At 49.9% G+C, this 26,489-nt stretch overlaps 1 protein-coding gene across 1 annotated transcript in view; it reads left to right on the top strand.

Moving 5' to 3' along the window:
* Nucleotides 1-4,472: 4,472 nt before the first annotated feature.
* The window catches only part of CSMD2 (CUB and Sushi multiple domains 2), a 273,933-nt gene continuing 251,916 nt past the window's right edge, over nt 4,473-26,489 (top strand). Inside the window, exon 1 of the mRNA XM_053964332.1 lies at nt 4,473-4,779. Coding sequence (XP_053820307.1) covers nt 4,623-4,779 — 157 coding nt within the window. The 5' untranslated portion in view covers nt 4,473-4,622. The remainder of the gene's footprint in view (nt 4,780-26,489) is intronic.

Here is a 26,489-nt window from a genome sequence, read left to right on the forward strand (position 1 = left end):
TAAATTGTAAATGTATCTAATTATCTCTAATCATAGGCTCACTGTAATTAGTGGGATGCTGGTTCCCCTCTATTTTTAAAGAACAGAGATATTCTCTGTAATAAAAACCTCAACAGATTTGTGCCGTGGGTATGAAAATAGAACATTGTTAGGCTATTTTTGAGTACAGAAACAACTTTCTGCCCCATTTTCTCCAAGGGATTCCTGTCTGGTGGTTTCACAGGCTGCAGAATTTCCCCTTCTGTTCCTGCATGGCTTCGTCTGGAAAATTCTCTATTTCCTCCTCTGTGAGGTTATTTTTTGGGAGATGAAATATCAGTGAACACTTCCACGTCCCAAGCAGGACGGGCCAGGTTTGCAGGATGTTTCGCTGGGACGTTTGGAACTGGCCACGTGTTAATTCTTGCTGACTGTGAGCTGGATTTGTCAATTTTACTTTTTCTATTTTGGGAGCACACAGTAAATATTATCCAATTAATGTGAAGAGCATCCTTCCCTCTCTCCCCATTATTTGTCCTGTGAAACATGATTTGGCATAAATTTTTCTGCGCTAAATTCAGCTTTCCTTTGTGAAGATCAGCTGTTTACAGTAGCTTCCCTATAACACTTTAATTTTCAATTTTGCTCCTTTGAATGCCGCTTTTGCTCCTTCCTGTAAATATTTTGATGTATCTGTGGTTGTTTTCCTTTAAATGTTGTGGGGAAGCGAATGCAGCAGCTGCTTAGGGTGCTTCAGAATTTGAAGTAGTCGGGTTTCGTGGGACACACTTCTCCCAAAGAAAATCGGTTGTGGTGGAAAAAAGGGGGAATGATTTGCCTCAATAAGAGGAGGATGTACCCCGTGCCTCAGGCTTTGTTTCAACAGGTGACTCCTTGGGAAAGGCGTAGGAATGGTTTGGGTGGGAAAGGATCTTAAATCAGCTCATCTCATCCCACCTTCCCCTATCCCAGGGGCACCTTTCCCCTATCCCAGGGACACCTTTCCCTATCCCAGGGGCACCTTCCCCTATCCCAGGCACACCTTTCCCCTATCCCAGGGACACCTTTCCCTATCCCAGGCACACCTTTCCCTATCCCAGGCACACCTTTCCCCTATCCCAGGCACACCTTTCCCCTATCCCAGGCACACCTTTCCCCTATCCCAGGGACACCTTTCCCTATCCCAGGGACACCTTTCCCTATCCCAGGGACACCTTTCCCTATCCCAGGGGCACCTTTCCCTATCCCAGGGACACCTTTCCCCTATCCCAGGGACACCTTTCCCCTATCCCAGGGACACCTTTCCCTATCCCAGGCACACCTTTCCCCTATCCCAGGCACACCTTTCCCCTATCCCAGGCACACCTTTCCCCTGTCCCAGGGACACCTTTCCCCTATCCCAGGGACACCTTTCCCTATCCCAGGCACACCTTTCCCCTATCCCAGGGATACCTTTCCCCTATCCCAGGGACACCTTTCCCTATCCCAGGGACACCTTTCCCTATCCCAGGGACACCTTTCCCTATCCCAGGGACACCTTCCCCTATCCCAGGCACACCTTCCCCTATCCCAGGTAGCTCCAGGCCCTGTCCAGCCTAGTTTTGGACACTTCCAAGGATGGGACAACCACAGGTTGCCTGTGCCAGGCCCTCCCCACTCTCACAGGGGAAAAATTCCTTCCCAAAATCCCACCCAAACCACTCCCTGGCAGTGGAAGCCATTCCCAGTGTCCCTGTCACTCCAAGCCCTTGTAAATTGTCTCTCTTCGTGTTTCTTGTTGGCTCCTTCAGGTCCTGGAAGTCACCTGGGAGCCTTCTTTCCCCCGGGAACAATCCCAACTCCGCCAGCCTTTCCTCACGGGAGAGCTGCTCCATCCCTCTGGTCACCTTGGTGTCCCTCAGGGACCCTGGGCTGTGACCCTGCCATGGCCAGGGGACACCTTGCCCTGTCCCAGCTAGCTCCAAGCCTTGTCCAGCCTGGCTTTGGACACTTGCAGGGATGGGACAAGCCCAAGTTTCCCCTGTGCCAGGCGCTCCTCACCCTCACAGGGCAGGATCTCCTCCCCAAACCCAGCGCACAATTCCTTGGCAGGAATCAGAGCCGAGTTCTGGCGAGGGGCAAGCGGGACACGGAGAGGCGGGCTCACATCCGCGGGGAATGTGGGAATATGTGGGAATAATGTGGGAATAACGTGGGAATAACGTGTCACCGCAGCCCGGCTCGGCTGCGGGTGGCAGTGCAGAGCAGCGTTTGTGTCCCGGTGGGCGCTCGCAGGAATTGTGTGTGTAGGGAGAGGTGATCCCGCAAGGTGAGACTCGGGGTGAGAGACGGGGCTGGGAAGCCCAGCATCCCTCCCTGGGGGATGAGAATTTGGGGATGGCAGGGATGGTTTGTGCCGCGCTCATGGCAGTTGTCCGTTCCGCCAATAAACGAAGTATTATTTTTTTTTTTTCTTAATAATTCTGGAGACAGTTCAACCCCGAACCTCCGGGTTTTTTTTTTTTTGGCGATGCAAACCTACCCGGGAGGAACCCCTGGATTTGAAATAGCTGCCATCCGATTGGAATAAAGTGGGATTGTGGCTCCTCAGTGCCTTTTTTTTTTTTTTTTTTTTTTTTCTGCCTGTGGATGCATGCAGGGCTCTTTGGCTCAGCCCCTGCCCTGCAGCAGCCCCAGCGCAGCTTCGGCCGGGTGCGATACCGGGCTGGGGGACATCGCTGATGGAGCTGTGGCCCCCCGTGCCCGGAGCTTTCCCTGGGGGAGCTGTGCCCGTGCACAATCGGCGCTGTTTGAATTGATGCTGCGGCTTCAACAGACATAAAGCAACTCTTTCATGTGCCAGCCGCGGTTGCCTTGGCTCTTGGCAGCGGCTCCCGGTGTGGGCAGTGCGAGGATTGAAATGCAGAGGGGACGGAGGGGAGAGACAAGGAGGATTGATCCCAGGGTGGAGGGACAGATCTGCGAGCCCTCGATGGAGAATTTGGTTTTTAGCTGTCAAATAAGCTCATTCAAGGCAACCGGAACGCGGCCCCAGAAGGGGGTTTTGCAGCGAGGAACTGCAGCAAATGCCAAGCCGGGGGAGCAGCGGGATGGGGTGGCCAGGGGAGCCCCCGAGGTGGCCCCGGCGAGGCCGGGGGGAGCGGCCCGGGCCCGCTTTGGGAACCGCGGGCACCGGCCCGGCCTCGCATCCCGCGGGGAGCGGGGGAAATTGGGACGGACGGGGGGAAAAGGGGGATAACAGGGCTGGAGAGGGGGTGTGGGGCTGGCAAACACCCCCTGTCCCACAGGGGTTTGGGGGAGAGCGGCAGCTCCGAGCCTGTCACGAACGTAAAGTCGGTGCTTGGCGAGGAGGGAGGAGGGGGAGGATGCTCGAGCGTTCCAGAGTGCCTTTTTCTTCGTTATTTATTTATTTCCTTAAGCTCTGGTGTCATGTTCGAGTTGTTTTCCCTGTCCCTGGATCTGAGCATCATTAGCAAGATAATGAAGTTCCCGAATGTGGCGTTAAGTGGCTGCATTCCCATCCCTCCCTCCCTTTTCCCCATCTTGCCTGCAGCTCCAGGGACCGGCGTGCCGGGAGATGTTAAAACAAAAACAAGGGGAGGTGCTGCTGGTGATGGGGGAGAAACGGGGCTCTGCCAGCCCTGCCAAGCCCCCCTGTTGGCTCGGGGGAGGGGGCACAGCCTTGCCCACCTCCAGGATGCCCCTGGACCAGTCCCACCAGTATCAGGGAGCCGTGCTGCGAGGACAAGCCACAGACAGGGAGAAGGGAGGGGAGGAAGGGGGGGGGGGGGGGGGGGTCTGTCGTGATCTGTGTTTGCAACAAAATTTGCCTCATCACAAAATTGTGTCAATAGCATCAGGTTGTTTATGGGGGGGAAGGGAGGGGGTGTGAATAACAGGGATGTGTGTGTGTGAGAGAGAAACGGGGGCTGGGGGGGCGGCTCGTTCCTTACCAAGAAACCTGGATATCAAAAATAAAAAATAAACACGCGGCTGGAGCCCTGGCTGGGTGCTTGGTAGGAGGCTGGTGCCGGGTTTGGGGTGGGTAGCACAGCATCCCACCCCCCCCCCTTCCACAACACCCCCCCTGGCCCGGCTTCCAGAGAGGGAACAAAGCTCCGGGAACGATTAATCAAGTGGCTTAATAAAAAAAAAAAAAAAAAAAAAAAAAAAAAAAAAAAAAAAGTATAAATCCCTGAGGGCTGCGTGGTGCTGGTGGTGGTGCTGCTGCCGAGGAGCTGGCTCTGAGACAGCCACCGGGAGGGACGCGCCAGCCCTCCCCTGCTCTCCTCTCTTCTCCTCTCCTCGCCTTCCCTCTCCTCTCCTCTCCCCGAGCTGCTGCCACACTTGGTTCATTCCAGCTGCAGAAGCTCAGAGCCTTCCATGCGGTGGGATTTTTTTTTTTCCTCTCCTCCTCCTGGGCTGAAAAAAAATTAAGGGGAAAAAAAAAAAAAAGAAATAAAAATCACAAGCCTGACCCGCTTCCCCCTCACCTCCCCCCCCCTCCTCCTTCCTTTCTCCTCTTCATCCAGCCGAGCCGAGGACTATCCCAATCGCCGAGGGGAAGGAAAAAAGGGGGAAAAACCCAACAGCGGCAACCAGCAGACCCCCAGCACGCCCCATTCCTGCTGCTGCCCTTTGACATGCAACCTTCCCTGGGATGGGACCAGCCGGGATGCAGCTGCGGCTTCGGAAGGCACTGGTGGCAACTGGGGATCGTGGCTCTCATGACGGCGGAGGGGAGCGCCTGGAGCCGGGCGCTGCTGCTCTCCCTGGGGCTGCTGGCTGGATCGGCCATGGGTGAGTGCCGGGGGCAACTTCTGCACCAGCGCTCTCCAGCCGGCACCGGCTCCTGGGCTGGAAGGAGCGGCGCTGGAAGCCCGTGCGGGAAGGGGGGTGCGGGGTGGGTGCCACTGGGGTGGTGGCACAGGGCTGTGTGCCACTGGGGTGGTGGCACTGGGGTGATGGCAATAGGCTGTGTGCCACTGGGGTGATGGCACTTGGGTAGTGGCACTGGGATGGTAGCAATAGGCTGTGTGGCACTGGGGTGATGGCACTGGGGTGATGGCACTGGAGTGATGGCAATAGGCTGTGTGCCACTGGGGTGATGGCACTGGGGTGATGGCAATAGGCTGTGTGCCACTGGGGTGATGGCACTGGGGTGATGGCACTGGGCTCTGTGCCACTGGAGTGATGGCAATAGGCTGTGTGCCACTGGGGTAGTGGCACTGGGGGGATGGCAATAGGCTGTGTGGCACTGGGGTAGTGGCACTGGAGTGATGGCACTGGGATGGTAGCAATAGGCTGTGTGCCACTGGGGTGGTGGCACTGGGCTGTGTGGCACTGGGGTGGTGGCACTGAGGTGGTGGCACTGGGCTCTGTGCCACTGGGGTGGTGGCACTGGGCTGTGTGGCACTGGGGTGGTGGCACTGGGGTAGTGGTTACAGGCTGTGTGGCAGTGGGGTGGTGGCACTGAGGTGATGGCACTGGGGTGGTGGCACTGGGGTGTCAGCTCACTCTGCCCTGGCATCTTGGGCACGGCACCGAGGGGGTTTGGTTCAGACCCCTGGAGCTGCATCCTTCGGGAGCAGCAATTCTTTCAGCGCTGGCGTGTGATAAAGGGTGGCTCTCCATGATCTCATCCCCCTTCTCCGGTGGGTCAGCTTTGGGCTGATGATGTGCAGGATGACTGTGAAAAATGCCAGCACTGCTTTCCCCTCTGTCTTTCCCTGGCATCTTTATTCAGGATTTCACTACCCTGCTGCTTGCCCACCGCTGATAAAACAGATTTCTGGATGCCTTGCATGAAGATGGAAGCACTTTCCTCCTTTCCCTCCTGCCTTCCCACTTGAATATCTCTTATATATGAGCTCGTTGGCCTCAGCATCCTGGTTTTTATGAAATATGCATGTTTGGGCTTGAAAGCAGAAGAAGACTTGAATTTGGGGGCAGTTTGCTTGTGTCTCCTACCTCATTTCCGCAGCTGCCCTTGCAGCCAAAGCAGATCCAGGGAGTGAAGTTTATTTCTGGTGTAAACAGCAAATATTTAGGGACTGTCCTTCTGTGTGTGTAGGAGGGGGAAGAGTGGGAGAGCCGAGTGCTTGGCAGTGCCTGCTCTCCACACTGTGCAGTGCCCCGATTTCCAAGTTTCCAAGTCCTGTTGTCTTGTCTGCTGTATCCTAGGCTGGAGGAATGTGTGTTTGGGTGTTGATGTGTATGAAAGCTCCTTGGGTTTATTTATTTTTTTTTTTGGTTTTTTTTTTTTTTTTTTGAGGAAAAACTTTATCTGGAATGCAAGACTGATTTTATTATGTAAGGCAGGTTTCCTTTCAGGGGCTCGGGGATGAGGATTAACTGCTGCTCCTGAGCACTCTTGCAGTGGAGCTGAGCAGTTCTGCTGACTGGGAGGATCTGTTAGGAAAGGCTGTAAACCCACCCAAAGAACCTACAGGTCCCTAATAAAGGCTGAATGCTTATTTTGGTGGCTGTTTTTCATCTCAGCATGAACATTCAGCCTGTGCACAGAGGAAAACCATTCCAGCAGCTTCTGTTGAGCTTTCCTCATGCGAGCAGACTGATGGAGAGATACCCAAATCTCAGATTTACTCTACCAGGGGCTTACAGCTTTTTCTCTTCTTCTGAGATGTCTGTGCCTTATTCATACTGGATCTCCCAGGCTTCACTCTGTACCTCGCTGAGCATTTAATCCTTTCTTCTCAGGCCCCTGGTCCCTCCTGTCTGCATTTTGAGCTCTCTGTTCTGGATCCTTCAGCCAGGGGTTGATGCCCTGGGTTGTTTTGCTTCGTGAGCAGAAGACCTGCGAAAGCTTTTTAGACCTCAGATGTTTTTTTTTTTTTTTATCTGCATCAGAGCCGGAGGCATTGATCAATAAGTTCTCCCTTTAGATTCTGAAACCCCGGCAAGGATGTTTTTGTGAGAGCAGGGTGCCAGCTTGGGCGCCAGTGCCTGGCACGCAGGGAGGGAGGGGAGGCACTCCGTGACTTTGTAGGGTCACGGAGGCTTTGGGGCGTGATCCAGGCAGTCAGTTCAGCCTGTGCTGAACGCTGAACCCCTGTGGAACAAAAAGTTCCAGGAGCTCCAGGCTCGCCCGTTCCGGGGCTGTGCCGGCAGCAGTAGCCAGGAGTTCCCATAGTGTGGCAGCAGAGCCGTGTGCGTGGAGCCGTCAGCGAGGAGCCAGGCAGAAAAAAAAAGGGGGAGAAACCCTGCTCCCATCACATCAGCTGGGCCCTGCCCGCCCAGAAATGCCCTTCTGAAACCCTGCACAGGGCGTGGGGTGCCCGCAGGTGCTGCCGCGTCCCAGGGCAGGGTGACGGAGCTTCCCTTGGGGGAAGGATGGAGCTGGAACGGAGGGAAGGTGGTGCCTGGTGATGGGAAGTTTATTGTGGCGATGGAAGTGCTTTGGGAGGTTCTCCCTTGCCGTTTGAAGGCTGCAGTGGTGCTTTCATGTGGATATTCTCAGCTCAGTCAGAGAGAAAGAGAAAGGTTTTCTAACCAGGCAAGAGCCTGGGAAGCAGTTGGGAAAGAATGTGAATAACAAGATAGATTAGAGAATTATTTACATTCTTTCCCAACTGTTTCCCAGGCTCTTGCCTGGTTAGAAAACCTTTCTCTTTCTCTCTGAGCTGAGAATATCCACACTTTCACAGGGATAAGATGGGCAGAGGGCACTGGATTTGCCTTTGGCTGTGGGTTGGTGAGCCCTGCCAGGCCTCTGGAGTGTGATGATTCTGGAATTGTGGCTATGGATTGTCACTCAGGTGGGCACAGCAGTGCTGCTCACCCCTTTCTGCAGTTCTGGAATTCTGGAATTCTGGCTATTAATTGTCAGGCAGGTGGGCACAGCAGTGCTGCTCACCCCTTTCTGCAGTTCTGGAATTCTGGAATTGTGGAATTGTGGCTATTGATTGTCAATCAGGTGGGCACAGCAGTGCTGCTCACCCCTTTCTGGAGTTATTCTGGAATTCTGGAATTGTGGCTATTGATTGTCAGGCAGGTGGGCACAGCAGTGCTGCTCACTCCTTTCTGGAGTTATTCTGGAATTCTGGAATTGTGGCTATTGATTGTCAGGCAGGTGGGCACAGCAGTGCTGCTCACTCCTTTCTGGAGTTATTCTGGAATTCTGGAATTGTGGCTATTGATTGTCAGGCAGGTGGGCACAGCAGTGCTGCTCACCCCTTTCTGGAGTTATTCTGGAGTTCTGGAATTGTGGCTATTGATTTTCAATCAGGTGGGCACAGCAGTGCTGCTCACCCCTTTCTGGAGTTATTCTGGAATTCTGGAATTGTGGCTATTGATTGTCAGGCAGGTGGGCACAGCAGTGCTGCTCACTCCTTTCTGGAATTCTGGAATTGTGGCTATTGATTGTCACTCAGGTGGGCACAGCAGTGCTGCTCACCCCTTTCTGGTGCTTTCTGAGGAATCAGCTTTGCTCCAGCACTGCAGGGTGCATTAGGGGCATGTGTGGGCCCTGTGTGTGTGGATAAACATCGATAAAATACATTTTAATGGCCTATTATAAAAGGGTCTTGACACCATTATTTACACACTGTGCTTTATTAGTCAGCACCTTGCTTGGTCCTGGGTTAAGGGAGGATGCACCAGCTTGAAACATCAGCTCATCAATTTTAAACCCCTGTAATTTTCTTTTTTCTCGATGGAAAACAGTTTTTGCCAGACTTCTCCTCTGAAGAGTGGACGAGCAGGAAGCTGCTCATGAAATTTTGTTCATGAATTTAAGATGTGGGCAGGAAGAGAGGGCAGAGGAGGTTTCATTGCAGGCATCTCCGCCTGCACGGATAATTCCACTCCCCTGAGGGACCACAAGGGGTTAAAGAACATTCCCAGCTGTCCCGTGTTTTTAATTAGGTGTGGACCAGTGCTAGAAATGTGAGGAGAAGGTTCAGTAGGAGGTGCAGTCAATAAATCTGGTGGGGTCTGGAGCAAACTTGAATTAAAGACTTGAGCTGGAGACTTTTCTGTGCAGAGGCAGAGAACACGGAAGGAGATGCAGGGAAAACAAAGCAGATTCCTGGTTTGAGCAGCACCTTTTACAGCCTGTGAAGCAGGTTCATACCCTCGCTGTCCTCCTCATTTCAAAATGTTGGCCCCTTTAGTTCCTGTTCAGGATGTTTTGGATCCATCCTTGCCTGTGGAAGGTGAAGTTGGCTCCTGCTGTGGGTAAATGTAGGTTAGAGAGCACCTGAGGTGGTTTTTTTTTGGGAATTCTCCCCAAAAAGTCCACTAACTGAAATAGGATCCCACTCCTGTTCAGACAGAGGAAGACTCGAGGCTGTTGGTGAGGAAGGAGGAGCTTGTGAGATTCCAGGAGTTCTGGGAGCACAGAGGGCTCCCAGATGAGCCTGCCCAGCTCCCATTAATGAGCACCGAGGCCTAACGAGCTTTCCTGAGCCCAGAGCGAGCTCAGGGGCTGGGGCTGCACCCCCACGTGTGCACTGATGCTGTTAAATCAGCCCTTTATTCTCTTCTCCTGTCTTCAGCCCCCACTTGTGAGTTCCCAGTGAGGAACATTCCCCATGGAAGTGTGAGGGGGGAAGAAGAGCCCTTGCTGAGCCAGGGCTCTGCTGCCAGCTTTGTTTGGGATGTTTGACCCACAATTCAGGGAATCACAGAACCATTCCAACTGGAAAAGGCCTTTAAGGTCACAGAAGCCATCACCAACCCAGCAGTGGTGGGTTCTGCCCATCCCATCCCCTGTACCCATCCCACCGAGTGGGGCAGACACTTCTCTGTGCTGGAAGCTGTTCCTTGCCTGTCACTCTGGTTTTTTTTTGTTTTTCTTTCTTTTTTTTTTTTTTTTTTTTTTTTTTTTTTTTTTTTTTTTTTTGTTTTGTTTTGTTTTTTTTTTTTTTTTAGGGGGGGATTTGTTTTTTTTTTTGTTTGTTTGTTTGTTTGTTTTTTTGGTTTTTCTTTGGTTTTTTTTTTTCTGTGGCAGCTGAAGAACACCTCAGCTTTCCTCCCCAGCCAGCTCTCCCCATCCCTGGGATCCCTCCCAGGGAAATTCTGGGTCCTGCTGAGCTGTGCCCATCCCTGGGATCCCTCCCTGGGAAATTCTGGATCCTAATGAGCTGTGCCCATCTCTTTGATCCCTCCCAGGGAAATTCTGGATCCTGCTGAGCTGTGCCCATCCCTGGGATCCCTCCCAGGGAAATTCTGGGTCCTGCTGAGCTGTGCCCATCCCTGGGATCCCTCCCTGGGAAATTCTGGATCTTGCTGAGCTGTGCCCATCCCTGGGATCCCTCCCTGGGAAATTCTGGGTCCTGCTGAGCTGTGCCCATCCCTGGGATCCCTCCCTGGGAAATTCTGGATCCTAATGAGCTGTGCCCATCCCTGGGATCCCTCCCAGGGAAATTCTGGATCCTAATGAGCTGTGCCCATCCCTGGGATCCCTCCCAGGGAAATTCTGGATCCTAATGAGCTGTGCCCATCCCTGGGATCCCTCCCAGGGAAATTCTGGATCCTAATGAGCTGTGCCCATCCCTGGGATCCCTCCCAGGGAAATTCTGGATCCTAATGAGCTGTGCCCATCCCTGGGATCCCTCCCAGGGAAATTCTGGATCCTAATGAGCTGTGCCCATCCCTCAGGTCCCTCCCTGGGAAATTCTGGGTCCTGCTGAGCTGTGCCCATCCCTGGGATCCCTCCCTGGGAAATTCTGGATCCTAATGAGCTGTGCCCATCCCTGGGATCCCTCCCTGGGAAATTCTGGGTCCTGCTGAGCTGTGCCCATCCCTGGGATCCCTCCCTGGGAAATTCTGGGTCCTGCTGAGCTGTGCCCATCCCTGGGATCCCTCCCTGGGAAATTCTGGGTCCTGCTGAGCTGTGCCCATCCCTGGGATCCCTCCCTGGGAAATTCTGGGTCCTGCTGAGCTGTGCCCATCCCTCAGGTGCCTCCCTGGGAAATTCTGGATCCTGCTGAGCTGTGCCCATCCCTGGGATCCCTCCCTGGGAAATTCTGGGTCCTGCTGAGCTGTGCCCATCCCTGGGATCCCTCCCTGGGAAATTCTGGGTCCTGCTGAGCTGTGCCCATCCCTGGGATCCCTCCCTGGGAAATTCTGGGTCCTGCTGAGCTGTGCCCATCCCTCAGGTGCCTCCCAGGGAAATTCTGGGTCCTGCTGCTGCCAGGAGCAGCGCTGGGTGTTTGCTCCTCTGCTGCTTCCCCGTGTCAGGAGCTCCTGGCAGACACCAGGGTGGCAGAGGGGGGTGGGCTCCAGGGGTGGGTTTGTGTCCCAGCTGTGGCTGAGCCGTGCCAGGGGATGGCAGTGCTCTAGGGGATGTGTCCCTGTGCAGAGCTGAGCATTCCTGCCTGCCCTGCAGCCGGGGAATGCTCCCTGCTCTCGGCCCAGCATTCCAGAGATTTCCAGCCGTGGAATGACTGCGTGCTGCTCGCTGCCCTTCTCTGGTTTCCGAGAGCCCAGCTGGGTGGGAAATGCCAAATTTCACAGCTGTGCTTCTGTTCCTGCTGCTGCCCTCCCAACCCCTGCCAGAATTTGGCCTGGATCTTGACCAGAGGAAATTGTTATGATAATGTTGAGGGTTAGTTGGGGGCAAGGTCAGGCAGCCTTAACTGGTTTTGAGCCCATAGCATTGCAAGAAAAGTCCTTTTAACTCCATTTTTATCAAGAGGATCCTGAGACACAGGGCTGGAGTAATTTTTCACAGGCTTTAGTGAAATTATAACAAAGCTCTGTTTAGCTGAGTGGATTTTAAATAATACTTCTTTACTCTCCTCCATGTTTCTAGGCATTGGGAGGTTCAGACACACCATGAATAGGCCTAAATTTAAATTAGGCTTTTTTTTTTTTTTTCTCCAACAGAAAATAGAGCAAATTCAAATGGAAGGGGAGAGATAAGACTTTAAGGGCTACAAAAAAAAAGGGAAATGATTAAGTAGTAAAGATTCTCTACTGCTGGAGTTGTTGAGTGCAGCATTGAGCTGTCTCTTTGACATCCACAGCAGCCAGAAATGTCAGAGGCGGTGGAATCCCATTGATTGGCTCGAATATCCAGTGAGGAATGACGGGAAGGGAAAGGGAATCAGGCTTTGAGGGGAGTTTAAACCAGGTGAGGCTTTTTGCTCCACCTGGGAAGGGGTGGGAACCATCCCTCCTGCCTGCTAACTGAGGCTTTATGGCCCAGTGTCGTTGTTGAGGCAGGACGGGAACAGAAGAACTCCAAGATCAAAAGGCAAAAAGAAAACCTCTCCTGATTTATTTCAAATACATCGCTCTTTTACGGAGAGCATCGTGCAGACCAATTTCATTGCTCTTAAATTAAAAACATCTCACACCATTGGTGCGCTCTGAGTGACGCATTGTGGCAAGACGTATCTATAAACAATGTGAACAAGAGAGAGAGAGAATTATTTACATTCTTTCCCAACTGTTTCCCAGGCTCTTGCCTGGTTAGAAAACCTCTCTCTTTCTCTCTGGCTGAACTGAGAATACCCACAGTCCAGCTCAGTATTTGAGGTTGAAATGTGTCCCTGAAGTCACTTTAGTGAGAGCTCCAGCGTGCGCAGTCCATCCTTGTCCTGGAGATATTGCAGGGCAGGAGCCCAGCAAGGGAGGCTCTGACCCCACCCCAACCTCTGAGAGCAGAGACAAATCCCTAACAAATAACTCAGCCTGATCTCCAGAGGCTCCTTCCAGCCCAAACCACTCCATGGAATAATTCTGCTTCATGGAGCGACTTGCACGAGGTTGTCTGGGGAGTTTGGGGCAGCTCAGCCTTAACCACAGCATTGCTTTTCCTGGTTTGTCCCTCAGTTCTTCACCAGGAAACATGAGGCTCCTTGCTGTGAGGTGATGTCAGTGCAACTCTGTTCCTCTGGTTTTTTTGAGAGTTTTAAAGTTTTTCTAAAAGTTTTTCTATGCCTTCTAATATCTACATATTTCTACTGAATTTTCTCACACCGTTCATGTAAATAATGATTGTTTTGCATTCTTCTTTGTGGGTGGAGAGAATTGATGGACTGTTGGTTTGACCAGTGTGGTTGGAGAGGTGGCAATTTTATCCTCCAATCACTGCCACTTTTGATATTCTATATATAGTGGAGTCAGAAAATTAAATGCTCTCTCTTTCCCCTTTTGCATCTGGCGTCCGTGGGTGAGTTATTTCATGTCGTAGTGTGACACAACTCCAAGGTTATTTCCTGCTCCGAGGAGAAGGCACTGCCAGTGCAATTGGGGTGTGGAGATGAGCCCAGTGGTAGCAGCAGCCACAGTTCTGTGCTCACACAGCGTTCCTGGGCGAGTGGAGTACAGTGCAATTAGGGAAAAATCTCTGCTTGCAATAAGCAGGATGCAGTGCAGGAATCTGCAGAATCTCTGTGCTGCCTCCGTGCTCTGCAGTGGCAGCCGGGGCTGCTGGTGGTTAATGTGTAATTGGGACAATCCCATTGATTAAAGGAATCAAATTAACTCTTGTTTCAGTGTCTTGGCTCCATGGACACAGCCGGAATGGAGACTGCAGGGAGCTTGGATGAAATGATTTTGCACCTCCCTTGCATGAAGGTGGAAGAGAGTTTTTTGGGTGGTTTTCCCTCTTTTTTTCAGTGGGATTTCACAGTGGTTGTGTGGTGATTCTTCTTGCCAGTGCCAGGTGCATTCCCTGACTGAGCTCTTTGCAATAACTTCCAGTCCTTCCAAGGCACAGGCATCACTTGTAGGAATAAACTCGCTGCTTTTGAGTGCACAGTTGGGTTTGATGGATGGAAGCAAAACTGGGGGCTGTGTCAGAGTCCTGCTGGTGCTGGTGATTCCCAAGGGGGCACAAAAAATGTGGAGTAAGGAGATGTGATGCTGTGACTTCCACTGGAAGAGGATCTTGTAATAACTCTGGCTGCGAGGGAGGTGTGGGATAAGGGATTAATTACAAAAATCAAATCCTGCCCCGTTGCTGACTGCAAAGATCTGCTGGGAAATGACCCCCTGGCCTGTATTTTTTTTTGGGGGGTGAAGGTTTGCAGAGGGTTGCAGGAGGTGGAACAGGGTGCAGAAACACCCGTGCAACCCCTGGTGTTGGTGTGTGAATTATCAGCAGTGTCATTACCTGCCCAGTGAGGGGCAAACACCCCAAATCCCGGGATCAGTGAGGTTGGAAAAGCCCTCCCAGGTCACAGAGTCCCAGCTGTGCCCAATCCCCACCTTGTCCCCAGCCCAGAGCACCGAGTGTCACATCCAGGCCTTCTTGGACACCTCCAGGGATGAGACCCCAACCTCCCTGGGCAGTTGTGATGCCTGAGAGCCCTTTCCATGCAGGAATTCCTCCTGGATACAACTGGAGGTGGCCCTTGTGTGGCTCTGGGAGCATTCTAAACTATCAACAAGTATTGTGTGTAATTCTGGAGTGCTGGAGGACTGTGGAGAGGTGGAAATCACAGCCCAGAGGGGCTTTCTTCCAGTGCTGCTGGAATTCTGCTTGCCAAGCAAGGATTGCCTTAGGAGAACACACAAAAAATGCCACCAGTGCCACCAGAGCCAGCCTGGTTTGTGTGGGCACCACCTGGGCAAGACTGGAGCTGCAGCAAGTCCTCACAAAAAAAAAAAAATTCTCAATCCTTGTTGGTGTTTCAGCTTTTTCCTTTGTTAATCCTGGGTGTCCTCAGGATTAACTCTGCTCTGTCCATCCGACCAGCAGGAAATCCGCAGCATCCCATTTGCTGCTGGTGAATGTTTTCCCCTTCCCTCCTCATAAAAAGGCATTTCCACTCCTGCTTCATTCCTGGGCAGAGCAGTGGGTGCCCCAGGAGGTGCTGGAAGTCAGGGAAGGAGGCAGGAGCAGGAAGGCCTGGCCAAGGTCACCCAGCAGGAGCAGCCTGGATGTCACTCCTGCGTCATCCCACGCCGAGCACCAGCACGGGAATGTGATGCTGCAGCTCCTGAGGTGGTTTTTGAGAAGCCTTCCTGCTGCAGATGAGGTTGGAGCTGTGTCTGTGCAAAGGCATTTCACAGTGGTTACACTGGAACAGAACAATTCCTGCACCCATTTATCAAAATGTCTGCGATTCCCATTTCCAGACAGATAAAACAACGGCGAATCTCAAATAAAGGTGTCTTTGTCCAGAACACTTTAACACAAAAGGAAGGGAAGATTTGTTCCTCTGACCTCTGGAATGGGAAGTCTCTTTTGTCCTGGTGAAATTGCTTTATTTGGGTTTCATCCAGCTGCCTTGCACCTACATTTGTTTGAGTGCAGCATTTTAGCTGGCCCTCAGCTGTCACTTCAGTGCAGACCGAGGCACGGTCACAGCCTGATAATCCCGGCCCCAGCTGCATTGGAAGGTGCAAGGAGGGCTGGAATAGCCAAGAAAGATGAGTTAATCACAGGCAGAGCATTAACCACAACTGGGGATTTGCTGCTTCAGTGCTCTCCTGTTATTTGCACACTCCCCTGACTTGCAGGAGTTGTTAGAGCCCAGCTCCTGCTGCCTCCCATGGCTGGGGGGCACTGGGGGATCCGTCAGGGTGTGAGCCTCACTCACTCTGCTTCCCTTCCCCATCCCTGCAGCAGGGATAAACAGAATTTGCAAAATCATTTACAGATTTATTCTGCGAGGAGAGATCTTGGGATGTTTGTGAGGAGCTTTCAGCAGGTACAAATTGCACGGGGTTGATTAACTGCTCAACTTTCATGTGCTCTTGGTTCTCTCCCTTGATTGCGTGGAGTGAATTCAACCATTTCATGTACAACTTGGGATTAATTGTGAATGACATTTTGAGGTGAAAGTTGTCTGTCTGCTACTGAACTTTAAGTAGTATTGTCAAAAAAAGTCCGGAATGAAACCAGCTGCAGTTTCTGTTGCAGGGAGGATTTGCACTGCTCCTGTAATTTGTACAGAATTGCCTTTACACGTTTTATACCTTTAGATCCATGTTTTATGCAAAGACTGCAGCTTTTAAGAGCAAAGTGTGCTCACTAGTGATGGGAAGGTGGGAGGTGTGCACTGAGAATTTGCCAGATGCATCAGGGAATTGGATCCTGGGCTTTAGAAAAGCAGGATATTGGCAGAGAGGATGGTCTGGACCTTCTGATTTTAACCTGCCACACACACAGCCTTTGAAGCAGTTGCTTAAATTATGTGAGCTCCAGCTTCTTGTCTGTGGAGGGGGAAAAGTAGTGCTGTACTAATAGTATTATCTAATTAATTATGAAGATGAATGCCTGCAGGATGGCAGAGATCAAATGGAGAACTTGTTTCCTTGTTACGGTTCCTGTTATTTATCAGCAGTTTATCAATATTTTGTTTAGTTAATTTAGTGAAAGCAGAGTTTGAAATAAGATTTTTTGCGTGTGTGTGGCATTTATGTCATTACTTTTGGAGTTGTATGGCCTGAGGTGGAGCTTATTCCCTGAGAAAACAGGATTTTAGGCACGGCAAGTTTGCTGAGGAGCTTTGTGGTGGGGAGTGATGTGTTGGGGTGTAGTGGCTCACACACGGCCACATCCTGTCCCCAATCCTTCCCCTTCCACGTGTTTAAATCCATGAATCCCAGCTGGATTCTCCCCTCTTCTCCCTGCTGTGGGCAAAGGAGGCTCTGCACCTTGCAAGGGCTGTAAACTCAGGGGTACAGAAAATTGCAGCTCATTGCTTCTCTGACAAAGGCACAGATTCAATGTTCCTTTCCCCTTTATCCACCAAATAATAACACCCAGAAAAATACATTTCCTCCTGGAAAGGGGAGGAAAACATCCCATCCTGCAGGAGGATAATGGAGCTGGTGCGTTTCCAAAGGCGATGCCATTTTTAAAGATGCTCCTTGCATCCCACAGCATATTGTTTATATCCCTCTATTGTTGTTTTGTCTCCATTAGGGAAAGGTTAGGCACGGATCCTGGACACTGGGCAGCTGCCAGCAGCATTCCCCAGGGGCTCTCATTAAAGTTAAGCACCACTTGGGCTGTTAATATTAAAATAAGGTCCACCTGCTGGAATAATGAAGGGTTTGAAGGATGGGGAGTTTGTCCCTCATTGTGTGGGGACTTTTTTTTTCCCAGAGATGCCTTAGGCTTTTAGGTTTTTTTTTATTTTCCATACATTTGTAATCCTGCAGTTCTTTCGTGTATAACTCCAAACTCCATCTGCAGTGGGAGCTGCTGCTTTCCCGTTTTGGTCAGACACAATGTCATGGTTTGGCATGAGAGACATGTAGGGAAGTGATGGAAACCTCAAAACCTCAAAATTAAAACCTCAAAACCACTGCACACAACAATTCCTCTCCAGGCCTGGCAATCAAGGACCCCTCACTGCCTCAGGCCCTGAGAGATGGAAACAAAAGTGAACTGGGGGCAGCAAACTTGGGGTCAATGACTTCATTACCTGAAGCTGTAATTGGAATTAATTAACCACCCCCAATATGCAAAAAGCCCAAAATTATAAAAGTGTGAAAACTTTTCACTTTTATAAAGGGTTTTGTAAAAACCCATCATCCATTTTTTGGGTGTAGCCCCTGGGGGGGCTTTGTCTGCCCTAAATGCCCCTGAAGGCCCTTCAATAAATATCACTGCTTTTTATTCCCTTAATTTTGTCTGGCCCCTGGTTTTGGGCAGCCCCAAAAGGCATCACCAGTGTTGGGCCTTCCTCCCCAGGGTTGGGTTTAGCACAAGCTCTGAGGGCAGCAGCCCTGCACTGACCAGAAGGACAATTCTCTCCCCTCTGAGGAATTCTCTCCCCTCTGAGGCCTCCACGTCCCTCTCTGCAGGCCTCTCTGCAAATTCTGCAGCTCTTCAAAGAGTTAACCCGGCTGCATTGGAATTTCTCTGCTTTGGTGGAGGCTTTAGTGAAAATCTGGTTTTAAAAGCCCCCTCAGAGCTCCTGTGCTGAGGGAACAAGGTGTGGGAATGTCCCCATGCTGTCAGTGGAGCCCGGAGAGAAAGCCCAGGCTGGGTTTTGAGTGAAGTTCTTTGGACTTGATCCCAAAGGGAGAAAGAAATCCTTCCCTGGGAGGGTGGGGAGGGCTGGGACGGAATTCCCAGAGCAGCTGGGGCTGCCCCTGGATCCCTGGAAGTGTCCAAGGCCAGGCTGGAGCAACCTGGGATGGGGTGGGATTGGATGGGGTTTCAGATCTCTTTTGGATGGGACTGGATGAGATTTAAGGTCTCTTTTGTGGGATTGGGTGAGATTTAAGGTCTCTTTTGGATGGGACTGGGTGAGATTTAAGGTCTCTTTTGGATGGGATTGGATGAGGTTTAAGGTCTCTTTTGGATGGGATTGGGTGACATTTAAGGTCTCTTTTGGATGGGATTGGGTGAGGTTTCAGGTCTCTTTTGGATGGGATTGGGTGACATTTAAAATCTCTTTTGGATGAGATTGGGTGAGGTTTAAGGTCTCTTTTGTGGGATTGGGTGAGGTTTCAGGTCTCTTTTGGATGGGACTGGGTGAGATTTAAGGTCTCTTTTGGGTGGGTTTGGATGAGATTTAAGGTCTCTTTGGGATGGGACTGGGTGAGATTTAAGGTCTCTTTTGGATGGGACTGGGTGAGATTTAAGGTCTCTTTTGAATGGGATTGGATGAGATTTAAGGTCTCTTTTGGGTGGGTTTGGATGAGATTTAAGGTCTCTTTTGGATGGGACTGGGTGAGATTTAAGGTCTCTTTTCAGCCCAGAGCATTCCAGGATCCTGTTTCTAACTTTGCCCTGCTGTCTCACTGTCCCAGGGCCCTTCTCCAGTGGCACAGGCAGGGCTGGTCCTGACCCTGGGCAAGATTTAAGGTAGAAAAACCAACCCTGCGAGGTCCCTGCTGTTGTCACCTCTTGGTAAACACCTGCACTTCTTCCTACTGAATGAACTAATTTTATTTAATAAGAGCAAGTTCATTTTGCTGGATTTAAAATGCCGGCTTAGGGGAGGCTCTGTCATTTGTTCCTCCTGGGAGCACTTCCCAATCTTAAATTAGAGAGCAAATGATGACCTTTTTTTTTTACCCAGGAGTCCAACACTGAGGGCTGTTACAGGGAGTTTTTTGCCTTTTCTTCCATGAAACGCAGTTAACAAATGAGACTTTTGACAAAAAAATCCCCAATTTGAAGGTACAAGTCGATTCAATTCACCCCCTGTTAGCTCCTTGATTGAGAGCTATGTAGATTGAAGAAGAAAGGTATTGATCTGCTTTGGGGATTGAAAACTAAGATGAAGTGGAATATGTCTGTGGGTGAAAATGAGGTTTTAAATGGATGGAGGAGGCGAGAGAAAAATAAAATACAATGTAATGTTAATAGGAGGGAGTTTTGGGTTTCTCTGGTGGTTATACAGAGGTGGAGAGGTCACAGGATGCAGAAATTGTACAAGTCACGGAAAATCAGTGCTTGGCACAAGAGTTTTTCTAAATTGGGTCAAAACAGAACAAAAAAAAAAATCTGGTTTTGGGCTGTCAGAGCATCCATCAGCTCCCAGGTTCTGCTTGGACAGAGGGACATTCCTTGTTGAGCTCACAGCCTGCAGTGCCCACGGCTGGTCTTTAACATCCCTTCCCCTTCCAAACCATTCCACGATTCCCTGAAATAATAATCGAGCTTTTGCCATTGTAAACGTGAAATTCACGTCTAAATGGACTGAAAAATTCAGTATAATTGAAATGATTCACTCTTTTCTCCAGATAATCTGGTAGGAGCCTTTTGTAGCTGTTATTCTTTGGGGCATGTGACGGGCTCGTTTTATTTTTTTGGCTCATTGGGTGAAGTGAATTATTAACTTTTATTTATTAACTTTCCTCTGTACTGTCAACTCCAGGTGACTTTCATTGATTGCTCAAGGTGACAAGGAGGCATTAGGTAATAAATATCAAGTGCTGCAATACTTAAAGGAAGTGAATATGAAAGTGCTGTTAACGGAATCAAGTAAAAATTGGATTTATATCCTAACAAAAATTCCCAGGAGAAATTGCTTTCTGTTGGACTCTTTTTGTAATTCAAATCCAATCACACAAGTGTGAGCTGCTGTAATACAATTGCCTGGCAGAGGGGTTTGTTGGAAGATCTCAGAGCACTTGTAAACACACAGAACATTTCACTTGGCAGAGCGTGGGGAGATGAGAACGGCGGTGCAAGAGTGAGGAGCTTTTAACAAGTGGAGTCTCTGCTTGTTCCGAGTGATATTTTTAATTTAGTTCAGATCTGGAGGTGTAAGATGCTGGGGATGGCAGTGCATGAAGTGGTTTCTTCTGTTTTGGCTGCTGCAGAGCTTCTCTGAGTCCCTGGGGGCTAAAAAGGGTCTGTGGCCTCTCCGTAAGCACCAAAAGGGGACTCGTGTCACTTCTGGGCTTTTAGGGATTAAAAAATGCATGAAAATACGAGCTGGTTAATGAATTGATGTGTGAAACCTAAGTTAGAATCCAAAACATGGTGGGGAGGAGGAAGAAACCCCATGGAACTCCCTCAGGTGAAAAACTTTTCAGCGCTGTCCCCACTGTGCTCTCTTCAAGCCATCAGCTCTCCAGCAGGGACAGGATGGAATTGTAGACACTGTGAGAATTCCAAGGGCTGAGGCCTTGTAAATCCTTAGGGAGATGGGATTTGAGGCCCAAGATCTCCCTCGGGCCATGAGGGAACATTGAATTTTCCAGCTGGACACGGAGCTCCAGTGGCAAAGGGAATTCGAGCTGGTTTTAAGTGTTTAATGGTGATAAGGGGAGACCAATAATGAAAGATTTTCATGAGGAATTCTTTAATTTTGGCTCCACTGTGACTTGGGATGGATTTCACCTTGAACCTTACTTCACCTTCTTCAATTTTTATTTTCTTTTTTTGAGATAATCCTAACACCCGAGATGAAAATGCCTTTGAGCCCCCTGGATAAACCATTTAAATGCAAATATTATTTTACTGCAAAATAATTGAAATACAAATTGAAAAAATTGTTTTGGCGATAATAATTAGCACCTTGTAAATGAGACTGAGTAAAAATGCTGCACATGAGTGGGAGTCCATTTGCAGACACTGGGAAAAAAAAAGTTTTCCATCAAATTACCTTCTGTTTTCTGAGTTTAATTTCAATTGGGGGTTGAGATGATCTGTGTCAGTTTTACAGATATCTGCAGTGGAGGTGAGAAAAAATGAAATCTGCAGTGTTGTTCATCGTACAGAGAAAACAAGAGTAAATTTTTCAGAAGGTTTTGAATCAGGCTGAACATTTTAATTGAGGCTCAGACTCCCAGGACAAGATTTTCAAGGATATTTAGATGCCAAAATAAGTGGAGACTTGCCCGGGGGGGGGGGGGTTGATAAGGGAGCTGTGGCTGCACAGCTCAGGTGGGGTTAGGAAGGCTCCAGGGAGTTATAAAATATTTGTAAACTTGGGGCTCTGAAGTCCCTTTGAAAAGGATTTGTGACCTTGGGTTTGGTTTTGTCACAAAGGGCTCACCTGGTCTGTGCCAGGGTCAGTCAAAGCCTCCCCGCTTCCATCTCAGTGCCTTAACCACGTCGTAAACCATATTTTTTTTTCCCCAGGGTAACTCTTGGTTTGACAGGAGAAGTGCAGAGGAGAGGAGCTTTGAGGTCCTCAAATTGCATTCAGCAATTCTGTGGTGGAATCCAAGGGCACTGGAGGAGCTGAGAGGCCACAGAGGGAAGGGTTGGGAATTCCCAGGGAATTCCTCACCCCAGAACCTGCATTAACTGGTTAATGCCTGTGGAGTGCTCTGGAGATGGAAATAATTCCAGGAGTGCCTGGGTTTGTCATTCTGCTGACAGTGGCTGTGGAGAGGAGTGGCGGCGCTGAGGGAGCAGCCAAAATTGATGAAGAGACAATTCTGAAAGGGAGAGGTTTGAAGGGAGGAAATTGCATCCCTGGAGGAGAGGCTGTTCTGGCTGAATATTGGGATAACTTCCTGGAGCTGAGCAAATGATTCCAGGGGATGGCTGGTGTGCCCAGGATTCCTGGTTCCAGCAGGGATTGGGCAGCTGTGGATGTTCTGCAGGAAATTGCTTTATGTGGTTAATAATTAGTGGCTGATGGAAGTGTGGGAAACCTTGGGAAAACCCATTTGTTCAGGTTAGTTTGGAATGTGAAAGTCACAGAGTTTGAAACAGCTCTTTGTGGAATCCAAGAGCTGAAGATGTGAAAAATCTGGAAAAATCCAAAATCGGAAAAAAAAAAAAAATCCAAAATCTGAAAAAATCCCGTGATTTTTCTGGATTATGAATCACAAAAGCTTCAGTGTGTGTGTGTGTGTAGACAACTCCAAAGGGTTTTCCAGCAGAGATGAGCAAGAGGTGATACAAGTTTCCATGAGGTGTCGAGGAACATTTGTAGGAATGACTGAGGTGTCCTTGGCACAGAAGAATTCCAGGTGGGATGAGAATTCCGAGGATGATCAGAGGTGTGTCCCAGAGGAGGGAGAGCACAGTGCTTGACTGGCCTGGAAAACAGGAAGGCGACCAAATTATCCTCTCTAAATATCAAATTATCCTCTCTAAATCCATCCAGGCCAGGTAAAACAGAATGGGGAGAAACTTCTAACAAAAAACGTTGGTTTGGAAAGAAATTACCCCAAACTGTGGCTTTATCCTGCATTTCCACTTGCTGCTATTTAAGAAGCTTCCTGCACATCCTGGGGGTGGTTGATTTTGGCATCTTGATAAAATCCTTGATTCCAAGCACATGGATGAGCTTGTTCCTGTGTCCTGGACACCCCTGCAGCCTCTGGCTTGGCTTTAAACACTCCTGTCAGGCTCATCTCTGTTGCTGAGCTGCCCTGGGCTGAATTTAGGATCAAATTCAGGCTCAAATGCAGGCTCAAAATGGGTGTTTAAGGCTGGTGGAGAGGAGTGATTACTCTGGGCTGGGTGTCTGGATAAAGGATATTCCCACAGGATCGTGGAAGTGTTCTGCTTGGAAAAGGTCTTGAAGATCATCAGTCCAACAGTCCTGATGAGCCACATCCATGTTTTTTAGGTATTCCCAGGAATGAGAACTCCACACTGCCCTGGGCAGCTTTTCCAATGCTTTCCAGCAATTTATAATCCAGGTATTTGAGGAGTTTTCCTCAGGCATGATCATCTCCCACGTTATTTGGAAAATCCAAGATTATTTCTGAGGGAGAGCAAAATTTTATGGGAATATCCTTTATCCTTTATCCAGACACTTGGGAGTGCAGTTCTTCCCTTGCGTCTCCTGCTGCTTCTTCCACACCACTTCCCAGGGCTTCAGCAGAAAGCCCCAAACAGCTGGAGCTGCTGAAATCCAGAGGCAGGAATGCTGTGAAGGAAGGGAAGGAAATAACCCGTGACTTCATGAGGGCAGGTTTGCGTGTGGAGTGGTTTTGGTTCGCCAGTTTGAGATTTCACCAATTTCGAGATTTCCCGGCCAAGCTCTGTCGCTGATGGCTCAGCAAACACAGCGATTTCTGTGTGTTTATAAACCCTGGGGGGGGGTTTCTCCCTCTCCTTTTGCTCTCCCAAGCCCTGTCAGGAGGAGCTGGAGCTGCTCCCCGTGTGCCTGTGCTTAGCAGCTGAGCCTGGGCACGTCAGAGCAGCAGCGGCGATGCCGCGGCCCTGGCTGCCTCTGGAATTGTAATTTGGGATGAACCATCCTGCTGCTGCTTTTCCAAGGCTCCCAAAGCCTGCTGCTTCATTCCCTGACCTTCAGGCTTCCTTGAACACCCCCAGCAGCTTTCTGCCCCTGCCCTGCACAAAGCAGGCAGTGGAACCCTGCCACCTGAATCTGAAGCTGCTGCAGTGCCACAGGGGCCACACTTGAAATGTGGAACATCTGTACCAAGAAATGGATTTGCTGAGAAGTGGAGAGGGCAGAAACCTGGGATTGTGTTTAAAGTCTTACCAGCTGGCGCTGCTTAATTTGATTTTTCAAGTGTTTAAAGCGTGGGTCCCTTCCCGGGGCGTTCAGGTTTTTTGTTTGCTTTTGGGGTTTTTGGGCTATGAATGTCTGAACTCCTTCAGCCAAGGTGCCTTAGGGCCCTGTGGAGATCAGGGGGCCTGGCGGAACGAATGTCCCTTGTTCTCATGCCAAAGGCATGAAATAAAGTCACTTTTGTCACAGCACAGACACACACGTGGCTCGCTGGGGTCCAGCAAGGAGCCAGAGCAGCACAGAGGGGTTGGCTGGTTTGCTGCGCCTGCAGAAAGCTCAGGGGGTGTGGGAGCTCTGCAACAGCAGCCTGGGTGGCACTAGAAGGGACAAAGTGGTGGCAGGGGGGCAGTGAGGGACTCCTGGACTGGAGAGAAGGGCTGTGTGTGCCCGGAGAACCGCGGTGGCTGGGGATTTGTGGAGTTGTGTATTGGAAATTCAGGTGAACCCGGGGGCTGAAATGCTGATGTGTGACTGCAGCTCAGAAGGCTGAATGGTTTCTTTATTATAACTATGCTAAAATACATGAATATACTATTTAAAGGAGATACTAAAACTACAAACCTGCTTTTCTAACTACCAAATCTAACTCACTCCCAACTCGTGACCCTCTCTAGAGATTGGATTGGATTGGATTGGATTGGATTGGATTGGATTGGGTTGGATTGGATTGGATTGGGTTGGATTGGTTTGGATTGGGTTGGATTGGATTGGATTGGATTGGGTTGGATTGGTTTGGATTGGGTTGGATTGGATTGGATTGGATTGGATTGGATTGGATTGGGTTGGATTGGATTGGACTGGATTGGGTTGGATTGGTTTGGATTGGGTTGGATTGGATTGGATTGGATTGGATTGGATTGGGTTGGGTTGGGTTGGATTGGATTGGACTGGATTGGGTTGGATTGTCCACCAGCCCCAAACAATCCTCACCAGAATCCAACCAAGAATCACCCCAGGTAAACAATTCTCCAAGCACATTCCACATGGGGAAAAACAAGGAGCAGAAATAGAAATTCTTTTCTTTTTCTTTCCTCTGTGCTCCTCTATGAAAAATCCAGAAAGACAGAAGGATGTCCCTGCGACAGTTGTGCAAATCTGGACGTCCTCACTTGAGCTGAGCTGGGGCTTTGGATTCTTCTGGGCTTGGCAGAGCTGGCAGGAGCTGAATTCAGCTCAAATGCTCTTTTTCTGCCCTTGCATTGCGCAGCTCATCACACCCTGTGCTCAGAGGGAAGCAGGCTCGGGCTGTCGGAGATGGAAATCATCCCCTTGATGATGCTCTTGGATCCACGAGGCTTTTGATTAAGTTATAGTTAATGGAATGACTCTGCATTATTTATTACCCAGCAGGCTTTGATAGGAGACTGGAGGTTAAGCTCCAGCTGGGAGAAGGTGAATCCTGAGGGCAGCAGGGCTCGCATTGATCAAGGGTGGAGGGGCTTCCCCTGTTTGCTCGCTGAAATTGGGTGAGCCAGAGAGGCAGAGCCGGGCTGGGAGTAAACTACTCCCTGGTTGTGATCAGCTGTAATGACTTGCTAAACCAGCATGTAAAGAGGCATCTTTAGTGCCTGATAAATGATGCACACGCTAAACAATGGGCACGGGAACTTTTTTTTTTTTATTTTCTATTTAGAAAAAATAAAGATTTCAATGAGAAGGAATTGGTGTCTATGGGTTTGGAGAGCTCTGAGCAGTGATGTGAGGTGAGCAAACCTTGCCGGTGCTGCTGGACAAGCAGGGTTTGCCCCCGGTGCTTCAGTGTTTGCCTGTGCATTTCAGTCTTCCCGGGGAAAGGTTTTTTTTTAATGTGCCTGCGTTTGTGGAATGGGCTGTAGAACAACATGGAATAACAGCATTTCTGTGTGAGTAACAGTAACTACAGCAAATGGCAAAACCCCAAACTGCTGCATTAGGGAGGAGGCAGCCATGGATCCTCCATAAATGATGCTGCTGAGAGCAAGGCTCTGTGCATGATTTGATATTTGTTCCCACTGAATTGTGCACTGACCATGCATCAGCGTTTGCTAAATTAGATTTTGTTTCTGCTGAGGAACAAAGTGCAGCGACTTGTATTTCAGGAAGCACTTCAGAGATAAATTCAGTCTCTCTCTCTCTCTCTCTCAAGCATTGCTTGGATAATAACATGGTGTAAACCAAAAGCTACAATTCTTCCTTGGTTTACACCCCCCCGGATCTGGCCTGGGATTGAAGTTTAAGGAATTGCGAGTAGGTGGAAGATGATTTTTTCCTACTGGTTTCCTTTGCACTTGTCACGTCAGAGAACGCCTTTGTTTGTTATTGTTGTTTACCTCCTGACAGAGCGGGGAGGTTTGTAGTGACACAGTTTGGATGTTGAGGTTTATCTCAGTCTGGAGCTGCTGGAATTCCCTGTCAGGCAGGGGTGAGAGAGAGCAGCAGCCAGGGCAGCTCATTCCTGGCCTCAAGTGTTGCTTGTTTGAAGGGAATGACGAAATCCTGTTGCTGTGAGTGTCCTTCCATGGCTGAATCTCCTGTTTCACCTGCACCTAACCCGCTGGGATGGGTCAGTGTGCAGTGACTGTCACACTGCCACCTCTGGGACGCTGAGGACGTGGGGAGCAGTAGATGCTGCCCCACTGCAGTGCCTGGGGTGAGCTGGTGCTGCCCCAGAGCCCAGCCAGCCCTGCT

The sequence above is a fragment of the Vidua chalybeata genome, chromosome 25 (genome assembly GCF_026979565.1).
Source record: "Vidua chalybeata isolate OUT-0048 chromosome 25, bVidCha1 merged haplotype, whole genome shotgun sequence".
NCBI lineage: Eukaryota > Metazoa > Chordata > Aves > Passeriformes > Viduidae > Vidua > Vidua chalybeata.